This window comes from Oncorhynchus mykiss, chromosome Y (assembly GCF_013265735.2).
Source record: "Oncorhynchus mykiss isolate Arlee chromosome Y, USDA_OmykA_1.1, whole genome shotgun sequence".
In the NCBI taxonomy this organism is placed as follows: domain Eukaryota; kingdom Metazoa; phylum Chordata; class Actinopteri; order Salmoniformes; family Salmonidae; genus Oncorhynchus; species Oncorhynchus mykiss.
In genome coordinates this window covers 29,502,250-29,518,152 of record NC_048593.1, presented here as the reverse complement: position 1 = coordinate 29,518,152, position 15,903 = coordinate 29,502,250, and the positions used below count along the sequence as shown (strand labels likewise).

Below are 15,903 nucleotides of genomic sequence, written 5' to 3'. Positions count from 1 at the left end.
ACCGAATCAGACCTCGGGAGTGGTGATGGTTGAGAGGAAAGTCGAGGCAGTCCCAACCACCTTAAAGGGACTACAACGTTGTTTTGGGGTTTTCCAACTTCTACCGCTGCTTCATTAAAAACTTCAGCTCCATCTCCTCTCAACTCTCTCCTCAAGGGCGGTCCCAGTAAGTTGGTGTGGAGTCTTGCAGCCATTGAGGCCTTCCGCCTACTGAAGGGGTGTTTCACCCAGATCCCACGCTGCCCTTTGTGGTGGAGGTGTATGCCTCATAAGTGGGCGTGGGGGCTGTCCTGTCCCAACGCTAAGGTAACCCACAGAAATTGTATCCATGTGCACACTACTCTCCTGCATAGAGGAACTATGATGTCGGCCACCGGGAGCTCCTGGTGGTGAAGTTGGCATTAAAAGAGTGGAGACACTGGCTGGAGGGTGCCAAGGACCCATTTCTCATCCTCGCTGATCATTGGAACCTACATATGGACAGCGTGGCGGCTGAATCTGTGCCAAGCAAGGTGGGCCCTTTCCTGTTCTGAGTGCGCCCATCATTCAGCCCTCTCAAATCATTACCCCTGTGCTTTTGGACGTAGACGTGGACATCCGCCAGGCTCTGGAGATGGGAACCCACGCTTGCTGCCTGCCCTCCGGAGCACACCTGCTTCCCCATGGAGGTAAGGGATTGGCTGTTGACCTGGGAGCATACATCCCTTGCCGGTAGACACCCACGTTTCACTCGCACCGTTCAATCCATGTCCGTAAAGTACTTAAGACCTACCTTGGTGCAGGATCTCGCCCGCTACATCAACTCCTGCTCCATATGTGCCCAAACCAAATCACCCTGGCACGCTTCAGTAGGGAAACTCCTTCTCCTTCCCGTGCCTCTGCGGCCTTCGTCTCATCTGTCCATAGATTGCGTTACTGATCTTCCCCCTTCTGATGGTTTCACCACTGTTATGGTTGTGGGGGACAGATTCTCCAAATCCTCCTGTTTTATCCCTCTCTCTGGTCTCCCTACTCGTCTCCGACCATGGCCCCCAATTCACATCACGGGAATGGAGAGGCTTCATGGAGAAGCTGGGTGCCACGGCCAGCCTCACATCGGGGTGCCGGCCTCAGTCAAATGAGCTGGTGGAGAGGACTTACCAGGGGCTGGGGATGTTCCTTAGGCTTCGCTGCCAGGCCCGGCAAGGGGAGTGGGCCCGTTTCCTTCCCTGGGCAGAGTACGCCCAGAACTAATTTTGTCATTCCTCCACTGGGCTCCCTTCCAGTGCGTCCTGGAATATCAGCCGGCCCTGGCCCCATGGACCCCGAGCCAGACCAAAGCCCCTGCGGTGGATGAATGGTTCTGGAACGCTGCCGCCGTGAGGCTCCAGCACGCCATCTGCCTCCAGAAGGAGCAGGCGGACCGCCACCGCAGTGAAGCTCCCGTGTTCCATCCTGGTGATCACGTCTGGCTCTCCACCTACTCCCACTTCCTGGTTACGGCACTCAACATTGCCGGTCTACTAACCACAGGTCCTGGCAATCATCATTATGCACACCTGCTCCCCATCATTACGCACACCTGGACCTCATCATCACCTTGATTACTTTCTCTTTATTTCGCCCTCAGTAGCCTCAGTCATCAGGCAGTAATGGCTTTGTTCACATTCAGTACGCTTCTCCTGTTTTGTTTATCTGCCTTTTCTTATCATTAAGCGTACCTTCTGCACCTTCTTCCTGACTCCCCGCGTATATAAGTTAAATAGGCCCTCCTATTGCACATCAGGCACCAGACAGAGAGCAAAGGGAGAGCCGTGTGGTCAAACCCTGACAGGGTGTCTGACTGTGTGTCGTTAACGATAGGGAACACATGCTTCAGTAGTGTGAGAACAGCAGGGGTGACCTGCAGGTGTTCTCTAGCTCCTCTCTATTGGTCCCTTCATAGTGTGCTGCTCTGCTCTCATTCCCCTTGCTGTGCGCTAGCGGTGAGCAGCCCCGTGTTCTAACCTGGAGAAAGAACAATGTTTGTAAATTACATCATCAGCTGACATTAATGAGGCAGTTATGTTGCATGGCCTCGAAGAGATTGCCTTCATGGTTAGTCTCAATATTGGAACGTATATTCAGTACTAGCACTGAATTGATTTTACGGTCTCTGGGCCACAATGAAAAATGTTAAAAGAGTATAGGCATATACCGGGCGGTAGCCTAGTGGTTAGAGCATTGGGCTAGTAACCGGAAGGTTGCAAGTTCAAATCCCCGAGCTGACAAGGTACAAATCTGTCGTTCTGCCCCTGAACAGGCAGTTAACCCACTGTTCCTAGGCCGTCATTGAAAATAAGAATTTGTTCTTAACTGACTTGCCCTGTTAAATAAAGATAAAATAAAAAAATAAATATCAATGATCAGTTACTGTATTATAGGATTTACATGATCTGTGTAGCATTGCTCAGCAGAGTGGAGATGAAAATAGAGGGGAGGTGTGCGCAATATTGACTAGGCTGGACTGAAGAGGCAGAGTGAGGCAGATATGGTGTAAATACAGTATTGACTGCTTCTGGTCCCCAAACCAAACCCCTTACCACATGGAATCTGCACAAGTAAAACAACCCTTTGCTAACTGAAATCCATGGGTATGTATGCCATCAAGTCTATGTGGGTAACAATACAATTACAAATGTCAAATAGAAATTGAGATGGAGTGCGGTAACTAGTCTAGACACAGTGAAACTTGAAAGGAAATTGAATCAAGTTGTACTAGCATATTCTGCCCAAGAAAAATCTCATGGTGGATATGGTTTGCTCATGTTGTTTCAAACTCTATTTGTTGTTTCTGGCCTGTTGGGTTTGGTCACTGATGGCAGAATTCTCAGTGGAGGCAGAGAGAGACGACGGCTAGCTGATTGGACCACTGATTAATTCTCTACCGCACACACGGCTGATGTCCAGTTCTGGGTCTGGTCTGTGTCTCTGAACCCAACGTATTGGTGTTGTCTGGAATCTGGATCTTTGCACCTGATGTCTCTGCTGATGGTCTTGTCATAGTCTCTATACTGTATGCTTGGTCTGGGTCTCCTGAGATTCGGTCCTGACTTCCCCCCCTAGTTGAGATGATTCTGTGTTTCTAAGGCCAAGTGTGTCTGTCAGTCTATTTTAGCACCTGACTCACCTCCAAGAGAGCAAAGGGAGCTCCCTACAGAAAATCTGAATTTTTACTCCTCTCATTTAATCCAACTATAATCCTATCTTAATCCATAACACATCTTCTCAATATTCATGCAGTCTTCTTCTTCTTGGCATCTTGTAATGTTATATAATACTCCTGGCTCTGAATGACAATGTTTTTGAGATGCAACAATTTCCTATTTGACCCCTCAACAGTGCGCCTCATTTGCTAAAGGTTTACATGCTTGAAGACGCTTGGCGTTTTAAGGGTGCAAATCAATGAACCAAACCAATGTAAAGGTGCTCAGAGGCTTCTATGTCCTTTCGATGTGACGCAGACATTTTGTCCCTAGCTGACCGTACATGGTTGCTTACTGTTTTTCAGATCTCTGTTCCTTATCATTAAATTAATAGTCAGGGTGCATGCATGTGCGTGCCATGGCCACAGAGTGTTTTAGCCTGTCGACCATTGGGGAACTACAGCTACTCTCCAGTCTCACACTATGTTGGGCTATGTTGCGTGGTAAATTAAGTTAATTTGCTAGCTGGCTACATCACTAATAAAGTGTCGGCCTGACAAGACGAGGTAGCAACTCTGACCGTTGACGCTTCTCCTTATGGTAGTATATACAGAATTGTCCTTCAACTCAGGAAATGCAGAATGGCTTCATGATTTACATAAATTCACTGAAAACCTGCAATAACTCATGGTTATATTAACAGTATTGCACTTTTCATGTAGCCTAATTTTGACCAGCTAATAGCCCAACCACCGATCAAGCAGTATTATTTTGTGGCGACAGTACTGGTCAAATGAAGGTCCAACATCTGTATAGGGCCAACCATGCATCACATACCGCACAGCAGTGTGTTGAACTGCTTATAGTGGCTGCAGGAATTTACCTTGGGAGAATGGAAGGAAAAAACACCATAATTCCCCTCCAAGAAGTTGAAGTTCCAGGGAGAGCCATTGGAGCAGTTAGGCTGATGAAAATGTGAACTGTGAATAGAGGACTAGATCCCCTCCACAGATCAGGGATGCTGTTCTGTTCACCCACCTCTGAGCAATCTCTTCTTTAGCTCGTAAGCCGCTATGGTCAAATGCACTTACCCACTTACCCAGAGAGGCTGTTTCTGTTGTTATTGGTACAATAGCTGTCGATGATCATTGTTTGGAAACAAAGCAGTCCTGAAGTGTTGCTTATAGGGTTATGGTCAACCAAAGAGGTGGGCGACTGGTGAGGTGTTCACATGGAGAGGGGAGGGGAGGCTGGCACTAGGAGGTGAGAGATTGTGAACCATTGTACGGCTTGGAGGGACAGGAGCTGCTGATGTGACTGTACTGTGCTGTTTGTAGAGAAAGAGAGGCTAAGGAAGCAGAGGCATCATTGGTCTTCCGTACGTGATACGGGCTCTTATAAAACACGCCTCAGCCAGAACGTTTCAGGGATGAGAAGGAAAAAAAACACGTTCTCTTTTTGTGAATATGATGCATTACACTGTTATTGTTACCACTGACTCTGGGCCACTGTTTAACACATTTGTTAAGCTCCTTAGACAGAAACATTTAGAAGAGTGAGGGTTAGTTTTTTCAAAAAAGTGTATTACAAAGTGAACACTCACTGTACTTGATCTATTACAGAGTTAACATTGACACGGCAGCACAATAGGAAGTCAGTCACACAACAGAGAAGGGGTGAAACAGGAGCTGTTGAATGTGATATTCAGAGAACTAAAGTATTAAAGTACTGGTTGACAGCATCAGCTACAGCAGTAGCAATGGATATTGTAACACCAATAACAACAGAAACAGGGTTACTGTAAGTGCATTTAGCTGTGGCGCTTTATTTGCCAAAGAGGAGATTTTCTAAGGTTGGTAAAACAACAGTGGTGCTCATCTGTACTGTGCTGGCCTGACTTCATATGCGCAGAAATATACATTTGTATGTGTTCATCTACAAAGCCCTGCTGGGTAAACTCACTCTTTACCTCTGTAGTCTGGTCTCCTTCAGCACCCACAGTTACCATACCAGGTCTGCTAGGTGGTTGCTATTTAAAGTCCGCTGGACATTCACAGTATTAGGCAAGACTGCCTTCTCTTCTTCTGCACCAGACGCATGGAATAATCTACAGTCCATGCTTCATCTACATATGTTAGTGCCACTGAATGAACTTAAAATAATGATGGGAGACTCTTTTACAGAGGAGTGCAAATGCTTTCTTTTTAGGCTGGATCATGTTGTTGTATTGTTGTATGTTTTAATTCTGTAATGTATTGTTTGTTGCTGCCTTGGTCAGGTCTGCCTTGAAAAAGAGACCCTGGGTCTCAATGGGCTTTTCCTGGTTAAATAAAAAAAAACATCTAAAACAGCAGTCGATAATTCAGGTTCTGGAGATCTACTTACTTGGTCTGCTGGTTTTCACTGTCATCCAGGCCTCAATTAATGAACCAGATATATGGGATGGAATAAACTATCACTGTAACTAACTCTCTCATCACATTGTGATCGACCACTAGAGCACCTAGCCTTAGGGAAAGACGAGGACTTGTGGACCTTACAATGATCTATCTGCAGCAGCTAACAATCAATATTCTGCTTGTGCTAGTCTTTCTTGTAACTCATTACACTTCTTCCCTTGTGTCTTCCAGGGGTGTCTGTTAAGACATTGGATGTGAAGTGGGCTTATCTCTGGAGCCAGCTGACTCGAATGTCCAGACGCCGGCATGTTACACACCCGCATTCTGAGCCTTGTCCACCCCTTCGCCGCCTCCTGCCTCTCCATGTCCTTCTTCCTCCTCTTCCTCCTGGGGCTCACCCACCTTTCCCAGGCCGGCTCAGACCAAGCAGCACCCAGCAGCCCGCCCAGCAACTGCTCTGATGGAGACCCCTGCTCTGAGGGCGTGGTCCTGCCCATGTGGAACCCTCAGAACCCGTCAGTGGGCGACAAGGTGGCGCGGGCCATCGTCTACTTTGTGGCTCTCATCTACATGTTCTTGGGCATGTCCATTATTGCCGACCGCTTCATGTCTTCTATTGAGGTCATCACCTCTCAGGAGAAAGAGATCACCATCAAGAAGCCCAACGGAGAGACCACCACAGCCACCGTACGCATCTGGAACGAGACAGTATCCAACCTGACCCTGATGGCCCTAGGCTCATCTGCCCCAGAGATCCTGCTGTCTGTCATCGAGGTGTGTGGCCACTCGTTTGAGGCAGGCTCCCTGGGCCCCAGCACCATTGTGGGTAGCGCAGCCTTCAACATGTTTGTCATCATCGCCCTCTGTGTGTACGTGGTGCCAGAGAACGAAACACGCAGGATCAAGCACCTGAGGGTATTCTTTATCACAGCAACCTGGAGCATCTTCGCCTACATCTGGCTCTACCTGATCCTGGCTGTCATCTCCCCGGGGGAGGTGGAGGTATGGGAGGCCGTGCTCACATTCATGTTCTTCCCCATTTGTGTGGTTCAGGCCTGGGTCGCAGACCGACGCCTGCTCTTCTACAAGTACATCCACAAGCGTTACCGTGTCGACAAGGCCCGTGGCATCATCATCGAAACGGAAGGAGACGGCATGTTCACCAAGATGGACATGGAGATGGATGGCCAGGGGGGCAACTCCCACCCCCACCCCAAAGAGGTGCTGGACGGCATGCTGGAGGGGGTGGAGGAGGGCGGGGGGATGGGCTCAGAGGAGGATGAAGCTCGGAGGGACATGGCCCGCACTCTGAAGGAGCTGAAACAGAGGCACCCAGACAAGGACACGGAGCAGCTGATTGAGATGGCCAACTACCAGGTTCTGGTCCAGCAGCAGAAGAGCAGGGCCTTCTACCGCATCCAGGCCACACGCATGATGATCGGTGCTGGGAACATCCTGAAGAAGCATGCTGCCGACCAAGCCAGGAAGGTGGTGAACTGCCATGAGGCCAGTGGACAGGAGGAGGATCCCCACACTATTTACCTGCAGTTTGAACCCTCCCACTACCAGTGCTTCGAGAACTGTGGCTCGCTCAAGCTGTCTGTTGGGCGCCATGGGGGTGAAAGCGGCTGCACTGTCAAGGTCAGTGGGGACAAGCAACTCGTATTTGTCTTTGATACTAATTATACTGTATAATGGAAAGATTATTATGTTAAAAATCAATCACTCAAGCCACATGTAATAATGGGAAAGGTTTTTAGATGAGATAAGGATCTAGCCAGGGGGACATTTTAATTATTTCTGTCTAATGAATAAATTAAATCGGCATTGAGTTGGTTTTGTTCCTGGGTCAACGCAGGTAGACTACCGGACCGAGGACGGCACAGCCAATGCCGGCTCAGACTATGAGTTTGCCGAGGGCACGCTGGTCTTCAAACCCGGTGAGACGCTGAAGGAGCTGACCGTGGGGGTTATTGATGACGACATCTTTGAAGAGGATGAGCACTTCTACGTGCACCTCAGCAACCCTCGCATTGTGCACCGTGCCGAGGTGGCTGTCCTGGAGCCCAGCACCATCACCACCACCAGCAGCATGCGCAACCTCTCCCCCCACTTGTCCCCCAAAGCCGCCCTCGGCAATGCCCACACCGCCACGGTAACCATCTATGATGATGACCACGCAGGCATCTTCACGTTTGAAGTAAATTCGATGAGGGTGAGCGAGAGCGTGGGCACCATGCAGGTGAAGGTGCACCGGATGTCCGGGGCCAGGGGCAAAGTGGCCATCCCTTACCACACCCTGGAGGGCACCGCCAAAGCTGAGGAGGACTACGAGGAGGTGGCCGGGAAACTGGAGTTCCAGAACGACGAGACCATGTGAGTAACACCACTTCCTGTCCTGTCCACTGCTCTGCTGCTGTTGATGGCTTGTGTGTTACATTTCAGCATAGTATTCTATGGGCCATTTTTGTGGCATAGATGGCACATATTTGAAACAGGATTGGAGAGGAGATAAACAGCAGGAGATCTAACAGTGGGGATGCAGTGTGGAGGACAGAGATAGAGGAATTGGTAGTGATGAAAGGGATAAATATATGTAGCTATATTAGAACACTATTTTTTCTATGGGAGTTCATTAATTGTAATTTATTTTTATTTTTTATTTCACCTTTATTTAACCAGGTAGGCAAGTTGAGAACAAGTTCTCATTTACAATTGCGACCTGGCCAAGATAAAGCAAAGCAGTTCGACACATACAACGACACAGAGTTACACATGGAGTAAAACAAACATACAGTCAATAATACAGTAGAAACAAGTCTATATACGATGTGAGCAAATGAGGTGAGATAAGGGAGGTAAAGGCAAAAAAAGGCCATGGTGGCAAAGTAAATACAATATAGCAAGTAAAACACTGGAATGGTAGATTTGCAATGGGAGAATGTGCAAAGTAGAAATACAAATAATGGGGTGCAAAGGAGCAAAATAAATTAATTAATTAAATACAGTAGGGAAAGAGGTAGTTGTTTGGGCTAAATTATAGGTGGGCTATGTACAGGTGCAGTAATCTGTGAGCTGCTCTGACAGTTGGTGCTTAAAGCTAGTGAGGGAGATAAGTGTTTCCAGTTTCAGAGATTTTTGTAGTTCGTTCCAGTCATTGGCAGCAGAGAACTGTAAGGAGAGGCGGCCAAAGAAATAATTGGTTTTGGGGGTGACTAGAGAGATATACCTGCTGGAGCGTGTGCTACAGGTGGGAGATGCAATGGTGACCAGCGAGCTGAGATAAGGGGGGACTTTACCTAGCAGGGTCTTGTAGATGACATGGAGCCAGTGGGTTTGGCGACGAGTATGAAGCGAGGGCCAGCCAACGAGAGCGTACAGGTCGCAATGGTGGGTAGTATATGGGGCTATTGGTGACAAAACGGATTGCACTGTGATAGATGGGTAATGGGTAAGTAATGGTTGGCATTTGGGATTTCACAATTTTCAAGAAGGTAATATAGAGACATGAAGAAGAGACTAGTAAAAGAGAGAGGATGAAACTAAATTAATACTGCTAGAAAAACATGGTGGCCAAGTATCTAAAGGAAGATAAATAAAGAATAGGGGACTGAGTGAAAAGGGAAAAGCAGTGGGTTTATAAAATGGAACCGGTTTGTCTGATAGTGATGATTTCAGTGATGATTTAGACTAGAGAAAATTGTGATAGATTTCGAGGGAGAGAGGAGGTAAGAGGGCGTAAGGAGAGGTAGAGAGGGGATGAGAGTGTAAAGCGGTGTGTTTTAACATTCGTCTCTCATTGTAGGCAGGATTGGCTGACGGATGAGGAAGAGAGCTTAGAGAGTGGTGTGTGGGCGTGTGTGTTTGTGCTTCATGGAAGGTTGTTCCACCTCAAAAAGCACAAGAAAGAGGATTTTGGCATCCACCATCTACGATTGCTCTGAAATCGTTTCTGTTGTTAGAAACAGATACGATTTGCATTCCTGCTGCATCATTATTTTGTTGAAATATGATTTGATCTCTGAGAAATTAAACTATTTGATTGCACCTAAATTAAAACTAATTCTAAAGCCACCCACGGACCCCCCACACCCCACACCAATCCCACCCTAATAACCAGTATACAGTATCAGTTCTCTATGTCTGAGAAGTAGTATGGAGCTGTGGCTTGGAGTATTGTTTCTTCATACAATGTAATGTATTCTGAGCGAATTTGGTGATGGTTATTTTACCCTGTTCAGAGAAATTAGTAATTGAAGTTGTTCAGTTTATGTCCCATCCTACATCCTGATATATTTGTGGCACAAATCCAATGCAAGTCAACGGTACCTATATGAGCATTTTCATGATTCATGTCAAAATCATCCTAAAGTATAAAAAAATGTATTGTGTAAATCAATGAAGGTCACCCGTGATACAGTATTCAGTCAGTATTCGACATCCATCCATTGCTGAGGACGTTGCGAGATGACTTTGAAACTGGCCACTAGGGGCAACAGTGAGCGCTGATCTACAATGTCCACAGATCAATTTATAAGCGAAAATGTCGATCAGAAGCAGTACAATTTCTTTAGATTTTTACAATTCGTTCCAGTCATTGGCAGCAGAGAACGGGAAGGAAAGGCAGCCAAAGGAGGTGTTGGCTTTGGGGATGACCAGTGAAATATACCTGCTGGAGCGCGTGCTACAGGTGGGTGTTGCTATGGTGACCATTGAGCTGAGATAAGGCATTGTTTTACCTAGCAAAGACTTATAGATGATGTGAGCGGACCAAGTAACTCTAAAGCGGAAAGGTGGAATAAACGAGTCAGGAGTTGGTTTCTTGATTGAACACCGTTTTTGGTCAATACAAACACTCCAACATAATCAATGAAAATCTCCCAAGGAAAAACATACATCTTCTTCTCCAGATGAAACAGGAACACAATACGATTATCTTTAAACTACAACAAAAGTCACAGGTTTGTCACCGTCTTAATAGTTCCTCGTGGTTAGCTTCTCTCTCTTGGTAGCCATCTTCCAGAGGTAGGTTTTTCCCTCCTTCTTGCTGGTTCCCTCCTCTCTCTTGTAGGGAAAAGAGAATAGGTCATTAGTACCATTAGCTGTGCTTAATTGCCTCAGGTCCCCTTGACTCGCATGCCTAGTTGGGTTACTATCCATGAGTCCAGCCTGCCCTCTGGTGGTCCTTCCACAATGACCTGGAGCTAGTGGGTTTGGCGACAAATATGTAGCGAGGGCCAGCCAACGAGAGCAAACAGGTCGCAGTGGTGGGTAGTATATGGGGCTTTGGTGACAAAACGGATGGCACTGTGATAGACTACATCCAGTTTGCTGAGTAGAGTGTTGGAGGCTATTTTGTAAATGACATCGCCAAAGTCAAGGATCGGTAGGATAGTCAGTTTTACAAGGGTATGTTTGACAGCATGAGTGAAGGAGGCTTTGTTGCGAAATAGGAAGCCGATTCTAGATTTAATTTTGGATTGGAGATGTTTGACATGGGTCTGGAAGGAGAGTTTACAGTCTAACCAGACACCTAGGTATTTGGAGTTGTCCACATATTCTAAGTCACAACCGTCCAGAGTAGTGATGCTAGTCGGGCGGGCGGGGCCAGGCAGCAATCGGTTGAAGAGCATGCATTTAGTTTTACTAGCATTTAAAAGCAGTTGGAGGCTATGGATGGAATGTTGTATGGCATTGAAGCTTGTTTGGAGGTTTGTTAACACGGTGTCCAAAGAAGGGCCAGATGTATACAGAATGGTGTCGTCTGCATGGAGGTGGATCAGAGAATCACCAGCAGCAAGTGCGACATTATTGATATACACAGAGAAAAGAGTCAGCCTGAGAATTGAACCCTGCGGCACCCCCATAGAGACTGCCAGAGGTCTGGAAAACTGGCCCTCCGATTTGAAACACTGAACTCTATCTGAGAATTAGTTGGTAAAGCAGGCAAGGCAGTCATTTGAGAAGCCAAGGCTGTTGAGTCTGCCAATAAGAATGCAGTGATTGAAAGAGTCGAAAGCCTTGGCCAGGTCGATGAAGACGGCTGCACAGTACTGTCTTTTATTGATGGCGGTTATGATATCGTTTAGGACCTTGAGCGTGGCTGAGGTGCACCCATGACCAGCTCAGAAACCAGATTGCATAGTGGAGAAGCTACGGTGGGATTCGAAATGGTCGGTGATCTGTTTGTTAACTTGGCTTTCGAAGATTTTAGAAAGGCAGGGCAGGATGGATATAGGTCTATAACAGTTTGGGTCTAGAGTGTCTCCCCTTTGAAGAGGGGGATGACCGTGGCAGCTTTCCAATCTTTGGGGATCTCAGATGATACGAAAGAGAGGTTGAATAGGCTAGTAATGGGGGTTGCAACAATTTTGGCAGATAATTTTAGGAAGAGAGGGTCCAGATTCTCCAGCCCAGCTGATTTGTAGGGATCCAGATTTTGCAGCTCTTTCAGAACATCAGTTGTCTGAATTTGGGTAAAGGAGAAGCGGGGGGTGGAGGGCTGGGCAAGTTGCTGCAGGGGGTGCAGAGCTGTTGGCCGGGGTAGGGGTAGCCAATAATCGATTATCGTACATTTATCGGTTGTGACAGTGTTTCCTAGCCTCAGTGCAGTGGGCAGCTAGGAGGAGGTGCTCTTATTCTCCATGGACTTTACAGTGTCCCAAAACTTTTTGGAATTAGTGCTGCAGGATGCAAATTTCTGTTTGAAAAAGCTAGGCTTAGCTTTCCTAACTGACTGTGTATGTTGGTTCCTGACTTCCCTGAAAAGTTACATATCGCAGGGACTATTCGATGCTAATGCAGAACACCACAGGATGTTTTTGTGCTGGTCAAGGGCAGTCAAGTCTGGAGTGAACCAAGGGCTATTCCCTTTCATAGTTCTACATGATTTTTCAAGTTGTAGTGGGAGTGTCACAGTCGTTGGAATAACTGGACCAAGGCGCAGCGTGCGTAGAGTTCCACGTTTATTTAAATGAAACTCACAGAAAACAATAAAAGCGCAAAACGAACCGTGAAGCTATGCAGTGCTCACAAGCAACAATACATAAACAAGATCCCACACACAACAGGTGGAAAAGGCTGCCTAAATATGATCCCCAATCAGAGACAACGATAGACAGCTGCCTCTGATTGGGCAGGCCAACATAGAAAATAATAAACTAGACTACCCACCCTAGTCACACCCTGACCTAACCAAAATAGAGAAATAAAAGTTTCTCTAAGGTCAGGGCGTGACAGGGAGGACCACACAACATAGCATCGCCTGACTGCAAATATACCTCGACATGATGGTTATTCTATCAACAATTGCTCAATAAATTGTTTCAGCTGCAATTTGTCACATAATTCGTTTTACAGACACAAAAATATCCCACCATATCGAATGAACAAATTGTACCGTCACTTCCTGTTTCCATCACAGCTGTCGTGATTTAAAAAAATTATACTGTATGACTTTCCTCAAATGAAATCTGTGGATGGAAACATGGTTATGGACTTGCATTGGATTTGTACCATAAATGTTACAACAGTCACCAGGTAAACAAAACCAAAGCATGATTACTTCCAATAGACTGCTTACAGGGTAAGGAAACCAAAATGTCATTTTGTAATTTTGGGGGGAATTTATACTTTTTTCACCTAGGAAAATACTTATCTTATCTGTTTCTAACTGCAGACAATATTTCAGAATAATTTGAGATGGTGGGTGTCATTGTTTGCTAAAATGACATGGAACGACCCTGAATGCCTGTGAAAAGCACTGGTAATCATTCCTGAGAAAAGTACTGGTAATCATGCCTGTGAAAAGTGCTGGTAATCATGCCTGTGAAAAGCGTTGGTAATCATGCCTGGGAAAAGTGCTGGTAATCATTCCTGAGAAAAGTGCTGGTAATCATTCCTGTGAAAAGTGCTGGTAATCATGCCTGTGAAAAGCATTGGTAATCATGCCTGGGAAAAGAGTGGTGTGTATACATGTTAGATGAGTGGGTGGAGGGGCAGGTGCGTGTGTGTGTGTGTGTGTGTGTGTGTGTGTGTGTGTGTGTGTGTGTGCTTGACGGTGGGAGTAGAGGAGTAGGAAAGGAGGAGGCCAACTTTAACAGGCAAACTAATGAGCTTAAAATTGAAGCATGCAGTTTGCTATGTTTCCCTTTCGGTTCTGAGCTCCATTAAATACACTGGGATTTGCAGACAAACCTCCCATCCTAAAAAATGATCTAGATTTGTGGATTAGTGTTTCCATAAACCCCCTTTCTATTTTTCTATGTTTGTTTGTGTGTGTCTGTTTGTTTCTGTCTGCTCTTCAGAGTGTGTAGAGCACTGACTGCACTCTTGTGTTGTTTATTCTGCTATTCGAGGCCCGAGAGGGAAAAACAAGCATAAAACAATGCAATGAAAAGGAAACGGGGAAAGGGGCCAGTTATATAACCAGATGCGCTGAGAGAGAGACGGGCTCTACAGGGGGAATCAATACAGGCATATTCCTCACTATCCTGGGTCTATGACTTCACTGACTACTGGATCAATAACCACCTGAGCATTCTGACACAAATGCACACACACTTACACACTTACACACTTACACACTTACACACTTACACACACACACACACACACACACACACACATACACACACATACACTCGCACTCGCCACACTCAAGTTGCAGGGTCAGGGGCTAGTTAAGCAATAAGGCCCGCCTACTGGTACCCTGTGTATATAGACAAGTTATCATTTACTCATTGTGCATTTATTCCTTGTGTTGTTATTTTTCTATTATTTCTCTTTTTTAAGAGAAGCGGAGGGCCTGGATACAGCCCTTAGCAGTGGTATATTGGGCACATACCACAAACACACAAGGTGCCTTATTGCTATTATAAACAGGTTATCAACATAAAAATAACCATGGTATATGTCTGATATACACACAGTTGGAATGCTGTTTACCCAATCAGAATCCAGGTCCCAAATTACCCAGTTTATAATAGTTATTTGAACACAAATGAGTCTGTTTGAATTTCACCAGAGGAGGGATTTTTTAAAGAGGTTACAAAAAGCTCTGAACTTTGAAGATGTTGTTATTTGAAAACAACAAAAGAACACCGCGGTTTGTTAAGTAATCCATATCTTTGGAAGAGGTGAAAAGACAGAATTTTTACAGTAGATGTCTTAAAGGTCTTCTCCCTTTTCATCTCTCTCTGTTCCTCTGTTCCTCTGCTCACGGTCCTTATTTCTGATTCTGTACTAACTCATATATTTCCCCCATGCTTCTCATCTGTCAGTCATTTGGAATAGCAATTACACTCTGTTACCCAGCTACTTAAATGAGTTAGGACACTCACTGTATGGGGAATAACATACTGTAGATACTGCAGCTATAGTGTTTAATACATTCAGAGTTCTTATCCACATAATCATCTTGCCTCATTTTAGCTGGTCTTTTTGATGTGTTAACCAAATCCTCTACCCTGGATTCATCCAAAAGACTGAAATACACACACACACACATGAACATACACATTCAGTAATGTACGTACAGGCACATACACACACCGTATTGTGCTAATTGACAGATGATATTACCTCACCAGTGGGAGGGGATATCTCACATGAAACAAGTATTATTCTGCCATCTCTAATGAAGACAAAACTCTTGTATTATTTTTCATTATGAAGGGAATTACAGATTGACTGGGGAAAATGTTTCCCCATGATGTTGGCAGCTTTGATGAGTATTTATAGTGTATTGTCTTTTTCGGTGTGATTATTTTTTTCATCCCTTTGACCAAATGGCCATTCAGATCACAAACACACGCTGTCTTTTGCCAAAGCACAGAAACATAATCGCCTCTAATCCTTACGCCATAAGGTGCAGCTGCAGTGATGAGCAAATCTATATCTCTGCCTAAACCAAAAGCATCATTACATTGGAGATGTATCAGGTGTCACAAATCAGGAAAAGAGGAGTCAGATTATTTTATTTATTTGTTGCATTTTCATTTTATTTCTGTTGTGATTGTTTTGGGCCATGGCAAAATGTTAAAGGGTGTGTACTATTTCACACGACTCCTGCATAAGTAGAGCAGGAAACAAATACAATTAAACTAATAAATCAAAAGAATAATACAGTATTCTGAGTTACCATGTAGTCAATCACTGTTTGTCGAAAACTGGGTCATGTTCTCAAGTCTCCCCTGCACCCCTGCCCTGTATCTCTGTGGTTATTGAAGACCTGGCCATGCTCAGCAGGCAGTGTTGGGTGACCTGCACCCCCAGCTCCTCACCTGCTTACCCACCAGGGTCCTCTGACACACCATAGCAACTGCTCCTTGCCTCCCTCC

At 45.7% G+C, this 15,903-nt stretch overlaps 1 protein-coding gene across 1 annotated transcript in view; it reads left to right on the top strand.

Annotated features, from left to right (window-relative positions):
• The window catches only part of LOC110509404 (sodium/calcium exchanger 1), a 79,993-nt gene that overhangs the window by 24,419 nt on the left and 39,671 nt on the right, over positions 1 to 15,903 (top strand). The window contains exons 3-4 of the mRNA XM_036968337.1: positions 5,795 to 7,204; positions 7,422 to 7,939. Of these exons, the coding sequence (XP_036824232.1) occupies positions 5,870 to 7,204; positions 7,422 to 7,939 (1,853 nt within the window). The 5' untranslated portion in view covers positions 5,795 to 5,869. The remainder of the gene's footprint in view (positions 1 to 5,794; positions 7,205 to 7,421; positions 7,940 to 15,903) is intronic.